We start from the raw sequence: 18,165 nt of genomic DNA on the forward strand, positions 1-18,165 counted from the left end.
TATCGTGCTCCGGGAGGTACTTCCAGTGTTGCTATATCTATGACGGGTTCCTTGGGATATAGAGCTTCATTTTTTCTCGCAGGTTCAGCGTGAATCAACTTCCGGTGAACCAGGGTCTGTATTGGATTGGAAGGACACGGGAATGAAACGATCTAATTTTTGATCGACTGCATGCCATGATGCTGATGAGTCAGACCACAGTAGACCATCTAACGACCAACTTGCACTGATATGAACGTAACTCTTATCTACCCGCTTCGTATCACTGACACATCCTCCCAGGTGCATGATAAGCTTGACTCGCCGACTTTCCACCCTTGCTCGCCAGTTCTCCGCTGCAACCCCCAGAATGTCCTATCCGTCAACAGTTCAAGCCATCACGATCTCAAAGACGGGGGGACCCGAGGTCATTGAGAAACGCGAGATCCCTTTTCAAGGAGCCCCGGATCATTTGGTCGTAAAGGTAGAATAATTACCAAGTTCCTTTCCGAGTGTTAACACTTGCGCTGAGTAGGTTCAATATCTCGGTGTCAATTTCATCGACACATATTACAGGCAAGTGTCCAAACGCCCCAAGCATCCCGAGGGGCGTAGTTAAGTGTGTGACAGAGAAGGAATATACAAAGCTTCTGGGTTTCCATTCGTGATTGGGGAGGAAGCCAGCGGCGTAGTCGTCGCACTTCCTACAGACGAGCCCGTCTTGAACGACCCGGATTACAAGAAGCGTGGGTACAAGGAAGGTTCCCGCGTCGCACTCGTACGGTGTCCGGTCTATATATTTCCTCGCAATGACTCACGAGCCTACAGAATTGCCTAGGTTCGCATGCGGAATATGTTTCTGCACCTTGGAAAACGGTATATATGATCCCGGAGCCGGTGTCGACGTTGACGGCCGTCTCGGCCCTTGCGCAAGGGTTGACGGCTGTTTCCTTTATGGAAGAAGCATACAACGTGCAAAAGGGTGATATCATCTTCATTCACACCGTGGCAGGTGGTCTTGGACTGTTGATGACCCAGCTGGCTAAGTCGCGAGGAGCGACTGTGATAGGCACGACCTCGACACCGGAGAAGGCCGCCCTTGCGAAAGCTAACGGGACGGACCATGTAATCTTGTATAAGAGCGAGGACACGGTTGCACGTGTCCTGGAACTCACAGATGGGGAGGGTGTTCATGCAATCTTTGATGGCGTGGGTAGAGACACGTAAGAATCGAATTGGACCTATGGCTTCTCTTATTTTTTTTTTTGACTTGGCTTGAACTTTGATGCAGGTTCGAGTCCGACCTCAGAATGATCAGGCGGAAAGGCACCCTTGTCACACTGGGTAATGCTTCGGGACCCGTTCTACCATTCCCTCCCATCAAACTCGCGCAAAAGAACGTGAAGCTTCTCCGGCCTACGTGGGTTTAACCACTACATTGTTCAATTTTATGCTAACGGTTGGGTATTCTAGCATTGAAAACTATACATACACCCCAGAAGAGGCACTTTACTACGGAAATGCACTGTTCTCCCTTCTTGCCAACGGCACCTTAAAGACGCGGATCTTCAAGGAATATCCATTCACTGCAGATGGGGTAAGACAGGCGCAAATCGACCTGACAAGCGGAAAAACTACAGGCAAACTTGTAGTCAAAGTCAGCGATTGATGGGTCGTCGTACGATTGGCAATCAAGACGGAAGCTATCTGTAACAGTGTAATCCTATTAGGTTATGTATTGAAGGAGCGAATTTGATATGATTGCCCTCGTACAAAGACCCAGTGGTTTCGCCTGAACCGGTGGAGATTCACAACGAATCTGATAATTCGAAAGTTCCACTAGCTATATTCACAACAGTTTTAGCGCCCAGATGGTTACAATAGTAGAGGCCGATGCCTTAAGTTCGAGGAGTCGGACAAACGTACTACACCGTGGCTGCGTATTGATACAACAGAAAGGATGATCACCTCAGATTGCGAGCAAACCATGGACAGGGCAAGTACTATCACAATATCCGAGTCCAAATGATATTGAATTTAAGTCCACGCATGCCTAGGATTAGTACGAGAAGCGGTGTGGGGATGAAAATTGTGATATATGCATACGAAAACTATTTACTGTAATTCGACAAAAAAAGCTTGCGGATACTGTCCTTCTTGATTGCGAGGTACGAATCAGCAGTAGCAACGTCAGACTGAAAGTGCTTGATAATGGCAACCACCTCATGGTCCTCCAGACCCTCCTCTTGCACCTGACGGATAGCTTTCTGCTTGCGCAGAGGGATTGGATCCACGAAGTGTGCAATGCTGTGCGTTGTGCGCTCTTGCAGGGCGCTTGCTGCACGATCAAAGGATATATTGAGACTCTGAATCTCCGAGCACATTTGCTGGATGGCTTCAACGAAGCGTGACTCATCAGCTCTTGGCCGCCACCAGTGGTATCTTCCGGCTTCCTGGCCCGCCAATCCAGCGCTCATCTCCTCATCTGTCCCGTTCTTCTTCGTCATAGAGGTATAAGTTGGTAATAAGAGGATGCCACCAAGTTTTGAACGAGTATTAATCGAAGACTGAGCGAGTTGCTGGGATGTTGGATATTCTTTATCTTATCAATTGTCACGCTGATGTCAAATTGAGTCCATGATTACAAATCAAAGTTGGTGGCAAAAATGTGACGGTAGAGAATTGGTAGAGAAGCAATGATATAGATCAAGTTGGAGGGGAGGTATCGCACTGATAGAGTTAGAAATAGAGTAAGATGAGCACTGATCTGGAGCTAATCCTGTAGCTCCAGCTCTCTTCGAATAATTTCCCTCACTTCTCTGAGGCCGCCCATTTCGCGTTTAACTCGCCTGGGACTTCGCGTGAGTATTTCGGTGCTGTCGAGTTTCGCACGAGAGCCGGGACTGGGCGGTGGACCTATAGTAGAAGTAGATCGAGCACCTGGACTGGGTGGTGGGACGAGTTTGCTACCAGCGGGCTTCTTGGTTGGACTGAGGGGTATCGACTTGTTGACAGTGCTACCATCAGAGTCCTGCGCCGATGACGTAGATGGCATCTCAAGCCATTCTTTTCCGGCGATATCCAGAGGTCGCAGGAAGAATGGACAAAGCGTCGTGAGTAGTCTGAGTGACTCATTTGCTTCTAGAGTTGACATTGGCACAGGGGAAGATTTGATGATCGCAGCCGCGACCTCAGAGGTAGGAAGAGCTTTGCGTTTGCGAATAGTTGACGTGGAAGTCGGTCCGACAGGAGCCGAGAAGAGCCTGTCAAATAAGGAATCAATAAAGGAAGAGGTCAGGTGCATGGTACTAACATCCAGGCACTCTCGGCGACACCACCTAAGCGACCGAGTAGGCAGCGCCGTCGGATCTCTTCCTGACCCATTTTCTGGATCTGCTCCCTAGAAAGTTTTCCTCCCACAACTTCCGTGCTCCTTGCCTTGGTTGGACTGGCAGTGACAGACTTCTGACGAACTCGGTCATATAAAGCTTGACGACGAGATGTACTCGGAGTTGAAGGTGCGGTCTCCGCGTTAGCACCGCGTTGATGGACAGGTGTCATAGGTAGAGAGTCTGATGCATCGCTCTCGCATCTATGACGCGCAGGAGTCTTGGGGGTTAGAAGACCGACCAAAAGATCTGCGCGCCTCTGACGCGATGATGGTGTTTGAGGAAATGCAACGGAAGATTTTGAGGATGATGCAAGGGCTGACTTTGAGGGACTAATCGCAGGAAAGGAGACTGCAAACTCGTTTGCGGCGATAGAACGCTTCACAGACGACTTCACCGGTGAGGTCGGACTAGACGGAACCATATTCTTAAGAATTGAAGCACCCTTAGGCGAGGCAGAAGCAAGCACTCGAGTCAACGAGGACGCCTTGACTGTAGTCACAAGCTCCGAGAGATCTGCCAAAGGGACATTTGGCACATCTGGGACATCAGAGTGAAGCTACAAGTGGAGTTAGCGTTAATAATAGAAGAGATCTGGGGGACAAACCTTAACCCAGCGCTCGAGTTTATTTCGAAACTCAGTTCGTCGCTTCTCTGCATCGGCGGTCCATCGAGCCACCGCGGCCATACCACCCCCCATATGTTTGTCAATATCGATTTCAACCTCGATACCAATACCATATACAGGTACGCGTTTGCCTGCGCTCTTGGAATAATGGGTAGTTGGGCTGATAACCAATCCCATCGCGCCTCGCGTCCAGTCTTTGGCAGGAGGCTGTGCAGGGGCATCTAAGAAGGGGTTCTCATCATCAATTGCCTCGTATTTGCTTGTAAGGTCAGGAAGTGACTCTGCATCCCACTCCCATATCCAGCAAAGTCGCTTAAGATCATCAGTGTCGAATTTAGTTGCGAGTCCAGAGTAAGTCATGATGGACATATGATTGAGCACATTTCGCACTATGCCTGTGTCAGAGGATGGAGACACGGCGCACGTTGCTAGTGCATGTGATAATGCATGCTGCAAGGCTGTTTGAATTGTGTTGAGTCGTGAAAGGTGATGTGGTAACGACGTGTGATTTGGTTTGCTGCCCTTGTGAGCAGAGGAGGGTGGTGTAGGTGGCCTTGAGACATGTTGTCTATAAGCATAATAGCACAGCGACAATAGATTAAACATGCTCACGCAGTTCGAAGCTTTTTCGGAGTGAAAGTGGTCTCGTCGTCTGAACTAATGAGTTGGCGTTTCTTCCTGGGAGAGACTCCGAGGGACGTGTATAGGTCGGTCATAGAGACAGAGAATGTAAGTGCAACAAGTAGAGTTAATGTATCAGCTGCCGGAGCAATTAAGGATGTCGTCAGAAGAAGGATGAACGTTAACACAAGAGACGCGAACCAAATGATCGACGACGCGTCCACGTAAACAGTTCCCACAAACGCGTCTTTGCCGTGTAGTGCCAGGTTACATAATTCAATGTAGGTCTGTTACACGCTTTTGCTCATTTGAATCCTCAGCGTCCTATAGTGCATCTAGTTGGCTGCTGTGTAATACCCAAGGCGAATGTTATCATGCTAGACGCCGGTTAATGAGTACAACGGTAAGCAATTTTCTTCTTGGTCAACCACCTCTCAGTCACCAACAAGCTTGTTCGAATTTCCTCATTGCTCTCGTACATTCTTTGGATTCTACACCGAATGCTAGGTGTCTTAACTCAAAGAATGTGGCTGAACCAATCCACAGTCAAGCCTCAAAGTCGCATAGGTTAGGTACGTATCTGTTATCCATGCAACACTGTTACAAAGGGTTCCAAACGATGGGTCTCCAGAGAAGCAGCTCCAGGGCTTCAATATACAATTTACAATTTACAGGTCAGGTCAGCGCACGCCAATATGGAGGAAAAGAACAAGACTTTAGAACAAGAACTTTAGAAGGTTACAGCCTCACGACCTAATCAGCTGTAATATTGCAAATGGAACTGATATCAGCGAATCGTGTGCCTCCTCGACATCTCTCATGATCTGATGAAACAAAGGTGCCATCTTCAACTAGAAACTCCGCGGAGAATTTCTGCATTCAATCATGGTACAACGCAGTGCCAATTCTAGGAATTCCTTTTTGCGGCACTACGGCGCAGTTCGCTCTCCACATTCGAAAAACCGGATCTCACTACAATCAGAACTGCATTCGACGATCTTTGATGGGGTTTAGTTAGGCAAATGATCACAGAATGGTTGATATTTGATGCATCGAGGAGGCTGCAAACACTTTGATGTCGGCAATTGCTAATTATCAAGCAGCAGGTATAGTCGTGTTGTCGCAAGCCTGATGATTCAATTGAAGTCCATTTTGAGGACTTCAAGTTGTTGCAGACACGTGATCTCCCCAATTGACAAATTCATCTTCTCCACGGTTTTCGTGCGATGTCACGACAACGACCGCATGAATATTCAAACAAAACTAGCGATTAGAGATCCGAAGCAGCCCACGGGAATGAAGAAGGTAAGAGTGATGTGCTGAAGTACCTGACTGTTCCTCAGGCTGAACCTGCAAATGAATTCAGCTTTAGGTTTTGTGCGCTTGTTTGCCGTTACCTTGCAGACAAAGCAAGCTGGGTCACCGCCTAGACCTTTTTTATAAATTATTGATCGCTAATGAACTCATGGCAATCTTTCACAGTACTAGTATACAATATATTGATTAGAGTACTGCATCTCTAGCCGTTCACGTTAAGTATGGCTCATTTTGTCGATGCCTATGGCCAGTAATCTTGCTTCGTTGTGGTCACATCTTGGGATGCATGACTTGTGTGCGTTGGCCTAGACGTACGTGTGAACAAGAAGCAAGTTCATGAATGCCTGCATGCAAAGGCGCAAGATGCCACGAGTGAACCGTTTGAGCATTCTGCTCCTCAACTTTAGAAGCAAATCTTGATGGCACACAGCACATGCATCGCCTTGACCAACATACTACAAAGGCGAGGATCACGTCAAAGGGGTTGGGTTTATAAACTGTGGCGCAGCACGACTTCTCTCCTGCCTCCGAGTCACCAGCATGATGAACGCAAACGAAAATCATGGAGTCATCCAGCAGCATGCAATGTCTGTACTCGGTTACCTTGCTACATGGACTCGGTACTGAATGACAGCCATGCAGACAAAATACCCTTGAGCACCTTTCTGGTATGCATCACCTCTGACGCGAAATAGTATTCATCCAGGACTTCAACATGTTCGACAGGTGAAATTCAGATATTACTGCAAAACGAAAGCCTCTACGAGAATCGTATTCGAGAACTTTCAACAAATTTGGGTGTTTTCCAAACAGCATACTCTGCTATGGAAGACCGCCTTCGAAGACAAGTGGAAGAGAAAAATGAATTGTTACACGAGTTGAACGCCTTAAAGGTGCGTTTACCTTTCACCCAGACGACTATCGTTGTGACTAGAAACCGCGTTATAGGGACTGGAAAAACGAGTTATATGTTTGCTTGACGGCGATGGAATGATCTTCACGCAGGAATTGATGAGCCAGGGCCAGGAAGGTGGCCTAGCTGCTGCAAGAAAACTGACCGAACGGGTTCGCCAATTCATATCTACCAGTGAAGGATTTGAGCAGTACCAACTTTGGGTGTATCTCTTCTACAACAAACGCGGCCTTCTAGAGACGTTCGGCCGAGTGGGTCTGACGACGGTTAGAGCCAAATTTGATGACTTCATGATGGGCTTCAATCAAGCTGCTGAGCGATTTATCATGGTCGACGTAGGAGGTAGCAAAGAAGCTGCTGATGCAAAGCTTAAAGGTGAGCTAACTCGCGTGATGTGATTTGCACGGAGTCATTGAAGTTATTTCTGGATATCTAGTCCATCTTGAAGATAACATCCGTCTTCCACAAACTTACAAAATATTCTTTGGCGGTAAGTTCCACCTCCACCTTCCAAGCGGTTTACTAATTTTCGCCAAACAGGATGCCATGACAATGGCTATGTACACAACCTTCGTTCTGTCGTCACCTCAAGCCTTGGTCATAAGCTTGTTCTCATGCCTGGTTATTCTGACGTAGCAATTGATATCAGGGCGCTTCAGCTACCTGAGCTCAGAATACCTGAGCTGTTTATGACAACTAAACTCGTTGCACCGTCTTATAATGTCATTGCGACTGGTCCCCTGCCCGGACTGGCGCCTACTACTCCAAAATTGACCGCAGCGCAACCTGTCTGTCCTCCTACTACTCCGCCTGGTATCAGCTCTTTTTCTGGAGAAGGCCAGGGAGCAGTCACTCGGCGCGGAAGTCTCCCAAGTTATAAATCAGTGTTGCAAACACCTCTAACAATGTCGACGCGGTTTAACTACTCAACAATGGAGCCAAGTGAGGGTAGTAGTGAGTCCAGCGAAGCAAGCGAGATTCCGCTTCGCTTGCCGCGATTGACCCCTCCTTCTCCACCGAAGCAGCGACGTATCAATCATCAACTGGTGAGTCGTATTGCCCTTCCATGTTTCTTGACGCTGTCCTAACCAAATTACCGCTAGCCATTGTCTAAGCGTATGTTCACTAGGCATCCATTGTAGCGATCTAATGTTGATCTTTTTACGCAGATGTTCCACCTCCATGCACTTTATTCTACTTGGCACAATGCAGACACGGTCCGAGTTGCAAATATTCGCATGAGTATATCTTGGAAGCGGAACACTATCAAGAACTCGGAGAGAATGCAAAGAAGACGCCTTGTAAAGTTACAAACGAAGGCGTGTCTTCCCCACTGGCAATTTACTGAACATAATGCTAACTGTTCGTCAGGCGGAGATTGTCCATTTGGAGATGAATGCGTTTATGGACATTCGTGCCCGAATGGAACAACTTGTTATTACCTGAAATTAGGAAAATGCAAATTCATCGCTGGTGAGGCATCCCGTCACCCTCCACACTAAACCAACTCTCATCTTCGCTTAAGCTGGTATGCACCGCCAACCGAACAACTGAATTAACGTGCACCTTCGATTTTATTATGATAAAGTTTCTTGTTATGACCATTCGAGGCTATCCCGGAGATGGGTTCGGCCTCGGGAACGTCTATTTGTACATATATGCATGCAGTCACGTCTTGACATCAAGGTTCAGTTTTTTCTAACCTCTAGATCATCATCGCGGAGGAAAATTAACAACGTAACGCTGATGGAATTTTTCCATTGACGTACTTGAGCACGTACAAGTGATTCTCAACGAAAAATGCGGCACATTCACTTGGTTCGCGTGACTCAACCAAATCAGTCTTGACTTCTTCGAATGACAATATGACCTTCGAGCTGCTCACATCAATGATATAATTGCCTTATCTGCGGACTTCTCCCATTGCACGAATCCCGCGATCTAGCCTGATTAACGGCCTAGCCCCTTTACAGGTAAGCATCGTGGCTTCGATGGTTTAAAAGGCTGCCGATTTTTGTTGGTATTCCTGTGTCTCCCTAATATCTAATATCCACTCTGTACCCATCGTTCGCCAACCCATATGGCAACGTCTCCGGTAGCAGAGGTCAGTCAGCAGCTCTGGTAAGTCATTTAGTGCACCGGCTGAAAACTTGATTCGAAAATTTTCACAAGGGATGAGACGCTGGGTAGACTTCTGAGTGAGTACCTTTCTCATGTCAGGAATCAGCTTGTAATCTAATGCTATTTTGCAGACCTGTCATCGGCGACAATTAAACGGAATGCTGACCTCGAGAATCGCTTAGCTGAACTCGAGGTCGAGCTTGCGGTCTGGAAACAAGCCCATGCGACTGCTATTGAAGGTGCAGACAGGGAGGCTAAGGCTCTCAAGGGGCGACTGGCTTCTCTGAATTCTCAGGTGGCATCAATGGAAACTTTCATGGTCAGTGTATTTCTTGCTGGCTATCTAAATTTATCCGCAATTTCAAACAGAGCCAGAGTCTACTCGTCCTCTGCGTCATTGATGGAGATGCTTGTATATTTAATGACTTGCTCCTTAGGCAAGGTCACGAAGGTGGCCGCCAGGCCGCACAACAATTGACGAGGGCAGTCGCGGATTATTTAACCAACGAGGATGTTCACGTTCTCGGTCGACTGTCATTTTGGGTAACAATTTACTTTAACAAGGCCATACTGGCGAGTGTTCTCGAGCGACATAAATTATGTAGCCCGGAGCAACTTGATGCCTTCATTATGGGCTTCAGCCAGTCTTCGCCTAGGTTTGTTTTGGTTGATGTCGGATACGGCAAAGACGCCACCTTCACGAAAATTACAGGTAGGTGTGTGTTGATCAATGTCATCTGTTGCTTACCCCCATTTAGAGTATCTACAAACCTACCTGCGCTTCCCCCAAACCCAGAGAATTTTTTTTGCCGGCAAGTCTCGTCAACGCTCATTGCCGCTTACAGAAGTTGACGTAACACAGGTGGTCAGGAAAATACATACGCTTCAACTATTGCTGCCCTACAAAATGACGGACTTTTGGGAAAAGTCGCTTTCTTGGAAGCCTGCCGCGCGAGCCCTAACTATGCTCAGAAACACCGTTTGCCAGTTCTGACTGTGGACACATTGTTCATCAACCAGAGACTCTCGCCACCCTTGAGGACACCTCCACCATTGAATATGAACGGACTTAGTCCCACACTGACATCTGGTGGATTACCAACACCGCATTCGCCACCCAGTATGAGTGCTTCCTCAACGGGAAGGCTGGTGGACCCGACCTTGGTGAGTCCACCCTCTCGTGGTTTATTGGTGATGCTGATGGCTCCCAGCCCCTTCATAAGCGTGAGTTAAGATTGTGTTGATTAGATGTGGTCAGTGCCTAGACACTCGACATTTTACCGCTTACACAGATTCTCCCCCACCTTGTAATGAATTCTATCTCATGTCCTGCACTAAAGGCGTAAGTGTGGACCGCGAGTCGTCTTCACTGTGCTGATGCACGTTCCGGTATCAGGGGGCTTGTAAATATTCGCATGACTATATCCTGACACCAGATCAGCTGGCCACTCTTGCTGCTAACGCCAAAAAAGCTCCTTGTAATTTCCTGAAAAATGGCATGTTTATTCAATTTGACCTCGATGCTTCATTCATTTTTTGGTCATTATAGGTCTCCAGTGCCCATACGGCGAGCGGTGCTGCTGGGGTCATGTATGCCCTAACGGTCCGAAGTGTTTCCACCTGAGTAAGGGCAAATGCTGGTTCAAAGGCGGTTCGTGTTAGAACGTCAGATAACAACCGAGTACTAACTGGAACGTTTTACCTCCAGAAAGCATGCATAATGTTTCGCCTCATCTATCACCTTAGTCTTCCTCGATCTATGTTTGCCTGTTATTGGTTTATCTTATGTGCCAGATGGCATGTACGAAGGTTTTAGCTTGACGTTTTATCGCGTTATCCTCTGCTCTTTATGTGCTTACAACATTGTAGTTCATGTGTGGTTTTTTACATGTTATTGTATGGATCGGATATGGATTATTATTTATGGATGTAGTCTGGAACACGAATCCGTGGAACAGCTAGCACTCTCCAGCTCCGCATGTTCTAGACCAGGAGTCCAGGACACTCGTGATAATTTGTCTGAGTATGACGTGACCCCAAGACCTTGTCAAGACCCCTTGTACTCGTCTCTTCACCCCAATACGAAGTTCTGCGTTTTGACTGCCACCAAACGGGGGCCTTGACCCTCCGCCATCCGTTAATAATTAGTCTCGTTTAAACCGCAATGAAAGCCCTTGAAAGTTCTGCTGAGACTCAAAGCCCGAGCCTATCTGGCAATGTCCAAACTTACTTTGGATCATAATCAAGTTGAATTTCGAGCCTAGGCAACAGGCGTGCGAAATCGGATCAGTAGATAAGTGTCTGAACAGGATGGCACTGCCAATCGCAAAAGGCCCTTGGAAACTGCAACATATCTGCCACTCATCGACCTGTTCATCTCCTTCTAAGCCTCGAGTTTCACATTTGAGATGTCTTCTGTATGTTTCGAACATATATACCTTAATTGCGATCGCTGGCTAATTGGTGTGTTACTGTAGAACGATGATCAGGATGATCTGAAGCCCTCTGCCACCCCAGGTAGGCCAGCATTGAATGTAGGGCAAACGGAACGAGCAGCTTATTGATTCTATCCCAGGCTACAAGCCAACTGGCACTACAAAAACTGCAGATGAATACGCCAAGCTCGACGCGGAAGATGAGAGCTTGGCACGGTGGAAAGCCAGTCTTGGCATCACGCCTGGAGTATCAACTGGGGACACCTCAGGACCAAGAGTATGTTACTCCCAGTCCTGTCTGCGCTGAATTTAATGGGTAATATAGGTGACAGTTCTGACCCTAGAGCTCGATTCATCCACACTGCCTCCTGGCAAGAAGCTTGTCTTCAACCTCAAGGACGCTGCCAAGATCGCCGATATCAAGAAGAACCCAATCACCATCAAGGAGGGCGTAGAATATAAGTGAGTGCTCTGAAGTTGTTCTCCGATGCTATCAGGCTGATATTGTCACAGCGTTCGGATCACGTTTAAGGTGAACCACTCAATTATTTCTGTGAGTGACCCATCCTCGTTTCGGCTTGACAGGTCCTAAAACCTTGTTACGAAGGGTGTACGATACATCCAGCTAGTCAAACGCGCGGGCATCAAAGGTACCAGTGCATTCCCATTGTGGTTCAGGTCCTTGATTTTGATCACCTCTATAGTGGACAAACTCGAGCAAATGCTTGGATCATACGGTCCCCATCCCCAGGGAGAACCATACACGAAGAACTTTGATGTAGAGGAATCGCCGTCGGGGCTTGTGGCACGTTCAGGATCGTACAACGTCAGAAGCCGCGTTGTGGACGATGATGGAGAAGTATACGCAGGTTTGTATTCGCAGACGCTGTGATCGAGATCTCTTAAAACTGACCTGCCATCTTTTTAGACTGGGAGTGGTCGTTTAAACTTGCCAAGGAGTGGTGAATGAAGACTTCTCGCCTTGTCACTTTATGACCTTTGTTGCATTACCCTATGGCATCATTTTGCATATCAGCCCTCGTATCTCCCCGGATGTGCCTTTTGTACCCTTTCGAACAGTCGCCACCGACATCAAGTGCCTGCCGAAGAAAAGTTCTTCAGGCTGACTGAAGTTTTCCGCTGAAGAAAGTATTTAGATATAACTGCAGGCTATGGAAAAATTGACTGGTCAGGTCGTACTAGTAGCGGACTGTGGTGCTCTGTTAAATACGCTAAGCACGCAGGAGATTTGACATAGTTCACAGTAATACAACCAGTGCAGACGTACGGAAAACAGTGGACCCTGAGCGCTGAGCGAGAGAACGAAAGCGGGCTTGTATGCAAGCGACTAGCAACGTCCAAGTTGGCCGTCAGCCAGAGCGAGGACAAACACGTCGGCTATACGTACATACAAATTACGTGTTGAGGAACTTATGTACTGCTGTGCAGCATGACCATCATAGCACTAACGCGGTTCTCCAGGTTGTATGCAGGACATTGTTTGACGAGGAACTCAGTGTGCAATATACCATTGGTTGGTAGGCACACGTCCCAAACAGCCGGTCAAATAGCTGGCATCTTGTCTTCATCGACAAAGTTATTGAGCCGTCATGTATATGGGACAGCAGGTGCTTCAACTCCACCAACAACCTGGGTTGACAATCTTCCACCAAAAATTCGACCTTACCTCTACTTGACAAGAATCGATAAGCCAATTGGGACCTTATTACTATTTTACCCTTGCGGTGTGTCAAGCGGATTCGAAGTTGTGCGCTCTTCCCACTCATTCTTCCTCAATCTAGCATGGTCCATAACTATGGCCTCGTATGCCTTAGAGGCACCATTAACGACGCCTCTAACATATCTCGGCCTATTTGGACTTGGAGCAATGGTCATGCGCGGTGCAGGCTGCACCATCAACGACATGTGGGATAAAAATTTAGACAAGGCCGTAGGTGAGCAGAACACGCGCCATTGCCACATCTTCTTTGCGCCGACGCGTCATCGCAGAAAGGACACAAAGTAGACCACTTGCGAGAGGTGACATCAACCAGAGACAGGCACTAGTGTTCTTAGCTGGACAGCTGACAGTGGGACTGGGAGTTTTGTTACAATTGAATTGGTACAGGTACGCATCATATTTACTTTCGCTCCACTTACTGTCGCAAGCATTGACCTTTTCGATCATAAGCATTCTCCTTGGAGCTTCATCTCTGTCTTTGGTGACCGTATACCCGCTTATGAAAAGAATCACCTACTGGCCGCAAGCCGTACTAGGTACGTGTTAGTAGTTTCCGCCGTATTTCAGGACTGAAATAATGATACCGCAGGACTCACCTTTAATTGGGGGGCTTTGCTCGGTTGGTCTGCCGTTGCCGGGGCAGTCAACTGGAGTGTTTGTCTCCCTCTATACGCAGGCGGAGTATGCTGGACTCTTGTATACGACAGCATATATGCACATCAAGTGGGTGTTGCTGCACAATAAGCACTCTACCTCCTGACTATCGCAGGACAAAGTGGACGACATAAATGTTGGTATCCACTCCACCGCCCTACTTTTCGGAGAGCGGACTCGCCCCATCCTTGGCGCGCTCTCGGCATCAACTGTTTCTTTGGTTGGTCTCGCAGGTGTTCTCAACGCTCATGGGATGCCATTCTATCTCGGGCTCGGTCTCGGGGCTGCTCAGCTCGCACGTGTTCTTTGGAAAACAGACTTTGAGAGTCGTCCGAGTTGTTGGCAGGGATTCGTAGGATGTGGTTGGTCTGGATTTTGGATATGGATGGGAGCTCTGGCAGATTACGCAGTCCTGATTTCAGGTCTTACATGATGGTCATGCTCGAATGGCAAAAATTCTCGCAGTGGGTAGGAGTCTGCCAGAGGCACCACTGTGCAAGTGACTGTTGATTTGGCTTTCTACAGTCTGCATCTGCGCCTCATTTCTCGTCGAATTTATTATTTATAGCCGTTGAGAATCGAGATAGAGATCTTTTAGGGGATTGCATACTTTTTTTGGAAATTTTCGGAGTCGGAGATGGGCGACCAGTTGTGATCTTGACTACTTGTCCGAGCTCTCTCCTCACTGTTAGCCATGGCTTCCACCTCATCTAGCATTGTGTTCGACGACATCTTTACGATTAACGCCATCGACAAGGATGGCAAAAAATTCGACCGAGGTCCGGACTTGCCTATGCGCATCACTTTTTACCTGTGATTGACATGCGCTATGTAAACCCAGTATCTCGGTTATACGCTCGTTCAAAGAACTATGACATGGACTTGACGCTTGATTATAATATCGAGCTCTTCCCTCTAATCAATGGGGACAGTTTCGCGATGGCCCTCGCTTCGTCACTGTCACGGGATGGTGCACCCACTGCAGATGGAGAAGATGGGGAAGACAAAGACAGAGATGTATGGAGACCAGATGGTAAAGGAAGGAGAGGCTTGGAAGAAGATTATGACTATGTCATGTATGGGAAGGTATGGTTATGTTTTTCCATCGCACAAGGGTTTGAATTTACTCATTGGTGCGACAGGTATATAAGTTTGACACTGGATCATCCGACATTGTGTAAGTTGCTTGCATGTTTTGCAGTTTACTGGCTCGCGCTCATATCCTGCAGCACGGCCTACGCGTCATTCGGTGGACTGTTGCTTTCAATAACTGGTTCATATCGACACTTGACCAATGTCGTTCTTGGTGATCCAGTGTATGTGCTACTTAGGAAATGATCGTCGCAGATTTTCGTTCTGCAAAGCATTGCAGCACCCATTGTGACCCACGTACTCAATCATCAACTCGTAGTACTCAGTGAACTACATGATTGCGTGGTGTAGTCGTGCACCTGCATGGAGAAGGAAACGTCCAGGTTGAAGTCAGCTCTGAAATAGCGTGCTCACAGTTCCCCACTAAGCGTGCAATCAAGACAAACATCAATATTTCGTTACTATACGAATAGACGTGAAATCATGTAAGGGATCCTATGGATTATTGCTGTAAGAGCCGTAATTATAGCGAGTTTGTCAAATAATACAGATGTGAGCGAAGATGCCGATGAAAAGAAAATTGAAAGCACTCGTGAATTATAGCGTTTACGTCTAAGCACGGAACGACAAGAGCGTCTTCTGATCATGGAGCCGAGAGCGGGTAGCGAGGACTGCTTCGGGATTTGAGCCATCCTTTCATTGCAACGATGCCGAAGGTCCAGCAGAACGCGAAGCATGTAATAGCAACGGCAACGTTGAGGAACATCATCATATCTATAGCAAATTCATTTGTCAGTACGGAGGTACGTCGGGGTAGAAAAACGCATACCATCACGCCCTTTCCGCATAGCGGCAATAGTGACTTCTTCTGTGCTGAATATAAACATCAAACCACCGCATGCAAGGAAGAAGCTCGCAAGAGCTTCTGTCGGCGGTCGAGAAGGAAGGATAGAGCGGGGCGGGCCAAGCCAGACAAAGAAATAGGTGAAGCACCTTAAAACCGAGAATCCCAAAAGGAGCCTTCCCCATAGTTCATGTATCTGTACCTGTTTCGAAACCACTTTAGCTAGAAACGGAGTGGACGAATTCTCAAAGTACCTGGAAGAGATAAGTTTGGGCATGAGCGCTCATTGCAGCACCGGTGACGCCAATGACGAGAGCAGGGAAAGGGTTGAAGCTACCACGGTAGCTTGGGGGCTCGGAAGCCTCAGCTGGGTGTACAGCGGCTACAGCAGACGCTGCAAGCCAGCGGCGAACACGCCTGGACTCGATTCCCATCCCAATGAGTCCGGCAAACCAAAACATGACCTAGATAATTGTGAGTTACGGATAGGCAGGAAAACAAGTAACGTACAGCGATGCTTATATGCTGTACTTGCTTGGTGGTGTAAGGGTCACCAGAGCGAATGCCAAAGCGTTCCATCCAAGTGTTGGTGATGCCGTAGAGGAAAATGACCAAGGACTCCACAAATTCGGCAGAAACATGTTCACCAGTCGGTGAGATATTCCAAGCCCATCCCAGCTCAGAGAAAGATCCAAGGTACCGAGCAAAGGTAACCAAGCCGTAACACCAGAAGATGCCGCCCTCTGTAGATCTAGTAAGCGTCGATGCCTCCACATAGAATAAGAGCTACATACTGATTAAATGTGCAAGACAGCCGTTTACATAGGATTCGCGACAGCCACCGGTATAAACGACAATACCTGACAGCGTCAGACCAAAAGCTGCGAAAACCAATGCTCTCTCGAGCGTAGCAAATGCTCCTTTACTAATGCGGATAAGGGGAGTTTGTGGCTCGATAAGACCGGGAAGCTTGAAATCATGCAAGGTTTCATCAGAGTGTCTAGAACCTTGCGGGGAATCGGCTTCAAACACGGTCCTCTCTGATTGCGTATATTGGATTTGGCCCTGACTACTTCGAGAGTTATTGACCCATGGTGCTGTTTCATCGTCATCGGCATCATCCAAATCTTGGATCTGGATTGTTGCAATGGGTTGATTCCGTCGCACATGAAGAGGTTCCCTGGTTTCAGCGAGCCTCAGAGGTTTCATTTCAGCTACATCGAAATCTGAGGGTTCCTCCGGGTCCAAGTCAGTGTACTTGGCTGTGACATCGTATACTTGATTCCGTCCCAGAACAATATTCTGCCAGAATGGCTTCAAGGCAAACTTGTCTCTGCTCTTTATGAACACATATAGACGAATGAGAAAGCGACTGATATCGACCGCAGAAAGGCATAAACTTAGAATTAGGACCAAGTAACCGTGGGATGCATGGGTTGATCCTTCGTACCTGCGATTGAGATGTCAGGGAAATGCCGGAGTAAGATTGGACGTCGCTTACATATCTGGTGTCAACTTCGTATACAATGTACCAAAGACACACCCAAGTGCGCATAAGCTGTAGAATACGACTACAGTGAGTCCATGCCACGAATGCTTTAAAGCACGCATTGCTATGCCTGTGTAGCCCATTTGAAGTTAGCGCGAAGGCGCATGATGCGGGTATGTAGTACTTTCTCACCGACGGGCAAGGCGACAAAGAAGGCAAGGGTCATGAAGATCACGTGTAAGGCCATGAGTCCAGGGTAACGGGCTACGGATGGGTCACGATCCTCGATATCGATAGACCAGTAAGAGGGGGGAGTGGGAGCATGCCACTGAATGATTGCGGTCTCGTTCAGCTCAGTCAGAGGTGCGCCGTGATGCATATGCATGTGATCATTGTTACGTCTGACAACAAGGAAATCTCCTGACGATGCTAAACCATGACGAGTTGTATGTGCTTCTGCCAAATCAAGGTCCGCCACAGGAACTGCCAATACTGATAGGGGTCCGATGGCGAGAAGAGGTGCAGTGGCAATAAGAGACAGCCAACGCGAGTGCATTACTGGACTGAACCACTGTGGGCAATGAAAGGAATGAGTCTGACTAGAAGATTTGAAGGCGATTATAACATTATGAATAATCCTCCTATAAACAACGTTCTTACGCCGATCGGAAGTTTTGTCAGCAAACTACAGTGAGCATCCGAGTCAGGCAAGTTCCCAAGACACGGCTCCGTCGGCACCCGGATTGTCAATGTCTTCACGACGAGCTGATGCATAAGCTCCGAGGCTTGAGCTTTTTCGAAACAACTGTGCAGCCAGAACGCTGGCATTGAAAGCTTCCGATGACAGGCAGCCGTGTCATCATCTCGGCAACCCAGCTTTAACCCAGTACCCAAACCAAGTTAACAGCAAAACCGTAAACTTTCGGAATCCTATTATTTAAC

General features: G+C 47.7%; 8 protein-coding genes across 8 annotated transcripts; 6 read left to right on the forward strand and 2 right to left on the reverse strand.

The window, feature by feature from the left end:
- Positions 1-349: 349 nt before the first annotated feature.
- BJ212DRAFT_1478448 (uncharacterized protein) lies at positions 350-1,648 on the forward strand (the record flags this gene model as incomplete). Its single annotated transcript, XM_041339712.1, has 6 exons — positions 350-463; positions 515-561; positions 610-757; positions 808-1,202; positions 1,271-1,399; positions 1,453-1,648. 6 exons carry the CDS (start codon positions 350-352, stop codon positions 1,646-1,648), a joined length of 1,029 nt encoding a protein of 342 aa, XP_041195592.1.
- A 1,104-nt stretch (positions 1,649-2,752) lies between these two features.
- On the reverse strand, positions 2,753-4,712 carry BJ212DRAFT_1478450 (uncharacterized protein; the record flags this gene model as incomplete). The annotated part of the gene is made up of 4 exons (XM_041339713.1): positions 2,753-3,242; positions 3,293-3,927; positions 3,976-4,549; positions 4,609-4,712. The coding sequence occupies 4 exons, from the start codon at positions 4,710-4,712 to the stop codon at positions 2,753-2,755; spliced, it is 1,803 nt and encodes a 600-aa protein (XP_041195593.1).
- A 1,556-nt stretch (positions 4,713-6,268) lies between these two features.
- Positions 6,269-8,664, forward strand: BJ212DRAFT_1019034 (uncharacterized protein). Its single transcript, XM_041328859.1, has 10 exons — positions 6,269-6,521; positions 6,577-6,602; positions 6,661-6,827; positions 6,883-7,222; positions 7,284-7,337; positions 7,388-7,893; positions 7,951-7,963; positions 8,017-8,166; positions 8,219-8,320; positions 8,373-8,664. Exons 1-10 carry the CDS (start codon positions 6,475-6,477, stop codon positions 8,399-8,401), a joined length of 1,434 nt encoding a protein of 477 aa, XP_041195594.1. The 5' UTR covers positions 6,269-6,474; the 3' UTR covers positions 8,402-8,664.
- Positions 8,665-8,927: 263 nt separating this feature from the next.
- On the forward strand, positions 8,928-10,714 carry BJ212DRAFT_1478452 (uncharacterized protein; the record flags this gene model as incomplete). Its single annotated transcript, XM_041339714.1, has 10 exons — positions 8,928-8,968; positions 9,020-9,045; positions 9,100-9,287; positions 9,338-9,680; positions 9,831-10,132; positions 10,180-10,192; positions 10,261-10,310; positions 10,365-10,446; positions 10,518-10,619; positions 10,677-10,714. 10 exons carry the CDS (start codon positions 8,928-8,930, stop codon positions 10,712-10,714), a joined length of 1,185 nt encoding a protein of 394 aa, XP_041195595.1.
- A 528-nt stretch (positions 10,715-11,242) lies between these two features.
- On the forward strand, positions 11,243-12,732 carry BJ212DRAFT_1018958 (immunoglobulin E-set). The gene is made up of 8 exons (XM_041328858.1): positions 11,243-11,385; positions 11,446-11,485; positions 11,544-11,680; positions 11,729-11,865; positions 11,917-11,956; positions 12,011-12,053; positions 12,108-12,272; positions 12,332-12,732. The coding sequence occupies exons 1-8, from the start codon at positions 11,377-11,379 to the stop codon at positions 12,367-12,369; spliced, it is 609 nt and encodes a 202-aa protein (XP_041195596.1). The 5' UTR covers positions 11,243-11,376; the 3' UTR covers positions 12,370-12,732.
- Position 12,733: 1 nt separating this feature from the next.
- BJ212DRAFT_1018946 (4-hydroxybenzoate polyprenyl transferase) lies at positions 12,734-14,420 on the forward strand. Its single transcript, XM_041328856.1, has 6 exons — positions 12,734-13,148; positions 13,206-13,358; positions 13,414-13,531; positions 13,595-13,680; positions 13,734-13,867; positions 13,914-14,420. The coding sequence occupies exons 1-6, from the start codon at positions 12,854-12,856 to the stop codon at positions 14,229-14,231; spliced, it is 1,104 nt and encodes a 367-aa protein (XP_041195597.1). The 5' UTR covers positions 12,734-12,853; the 3' UTR covers positions 14,232-14,420.
- A 1-nt stretch (position 14,421) lies between these two features.
- On the forward strand, positions 14,422-15,302 carry BJ212DRAFT_1018947 (RNA polymerase I). Its single transcript, XM_041328857.1, has 4 exons — positions 14,422-14,577; positions 14,640-14,884; positions 14,941-14,975; positions 15,028-15,302. Exons 1-4 carry the CDS (start codon positions 14,493-14,495, stop codon positions 15,134-15,136), a joined length of 474 nt encoding a protein of 157 aa, XP_041195598.1. The 5' UTR covers positions 14,422-14,492; the 3' UTR covers positions 15,137-15,302.
- A 231-nt stretch (positions 15,303-15,533) lies between these two features.
- On the reverse strand, positions 15,534-17,608 carry BJ212DRAFT_1445752 (uncharacterized protein; the record flags this gene model as incomplete). The annotated part of the gene is made up of 7 exons (XM_041338151.1): positions 15,534-15,664; positions 15,720-15,936; positions 15,989-16,198; positions 16,245-16,477; positions 16,529-17,184; positions 17,236-17,353; positions 17,416-17,608. The coding sequence occupies 7 exons, from the start codon at positions 17,606-17,608 to the stop codon at positions 15,534-15,536; spliced, it is 1,758 nt and encodes a 585-aa protein (XP_041195599.1).
- Between the last annotated feature and the right edge of the window lie 557 nt (positions 17,609-18,165).

Source organism: Suillus subaureus (assembly GCF_016647635.1).
Source record: "Suillus subaureus strain MN1 chromosome Unknown BJ212scaffold_8, whole genome shotgun sequence".
Lineage (NCBI taxonomy): Eukaryota > Fungi > Basidiomycota > Agaricomycetes > Boletales > Suillaceae > Suillus > Suillus subaureus.

What these genes read in the sequence shown, in the direction of transcription:
- BJ212DRAFT_1018947 (XM_041328857.1), top strand. Translation starts at nt 14,493, where the DNA reads ATGGCTTCCACCTCATCTAGCATTGTGTTCGACGACATCTTTACGATT. An exon ending in ACTATGTCATGTATGGGAAG is followed by an intron (nt 14,885 to 14,940) that starts GTATGGTTATGT and finishes TTGGTGCGACAG; the next exon opens with GTATATAAGTTTGACACTGG. An exon ending in ACTGGATCATCCGACATTGT is followed by an intron (nt 14,976 to 15,027) that starts GTAAGTTGCTTG and finishes CATATCCTGCAG; the next exon opens with CACGGCCTACGCGTCATTCG.
- BJ212DRAFT_1018946 (XM_041328856.1), top strand. Translation starts at nt 12,854, where the DNA reads ATGACCATCATAGCACTAACGCGGTTCTCCAGGTTGTATGCAGGACAT. An exon ending in ATTACTATTTTACCCTTGCG is followed by an intron (nt 13,149 to 13,205) that starts GTGTGTCAAGCG and finishes TCCTCAATCTAG; the next exon opens with CATGGTCCATAACTATGGCC. An exon ending in CTGGCCGCAAGCCGTACTAG is followed by an intron (nt 13,681 to 13,733) that starts GTACGTGTTAGT and finishes ATGATACCGCAG; the next exon opens with GACTCACCTTTAATTGGGGG.
- BJ212DRAFT_1019034 (XM_041328859.1), top strand. Translation starts at nt 6,475, where the DNA reads ATGATGAACGCAAACGAAAATCATGGAGTCATCCAGCAGCATGCAAT. An exon ending in TACCCTTGAGCACCTTTCTG is followed by an intron (nt 6,603 to 6,660) that starts GTATGCATCACC and finishes CATGTTCGACAG; the next exon opens with GTGAAATTCAGATATTACTG. An exon ending in TGCTGATGCAAAGCTTAAAG is followed by an intron (nt 7,223 to 7,283) that starts GTGAGCTAACTC and finishes CTGGATATCTAG; the next exon opens with TCCATCTTGAAGATAACATC.
- BJ212DRAFT_1018958 (XM_041328858.1), top strand. An exon ending in AAGGAGGGCGTAGAATATAA is followed by an intron (nt 11,866 to 11,916) that starts GTGAGTGCTCTG and finishes ATATTGTCACAG; the next exon opens with CGTTCGGATCACGTTTAAGG. An exon ending in TGATGGAGAAGTATACGCAG is followed by an intron (nt 12,273 to 12,331) that starts GTTTGTATTCGC and finishes CCATCTTTTTAG; the next exon opens with ACTGGGAGTGGTCGTTTAAA.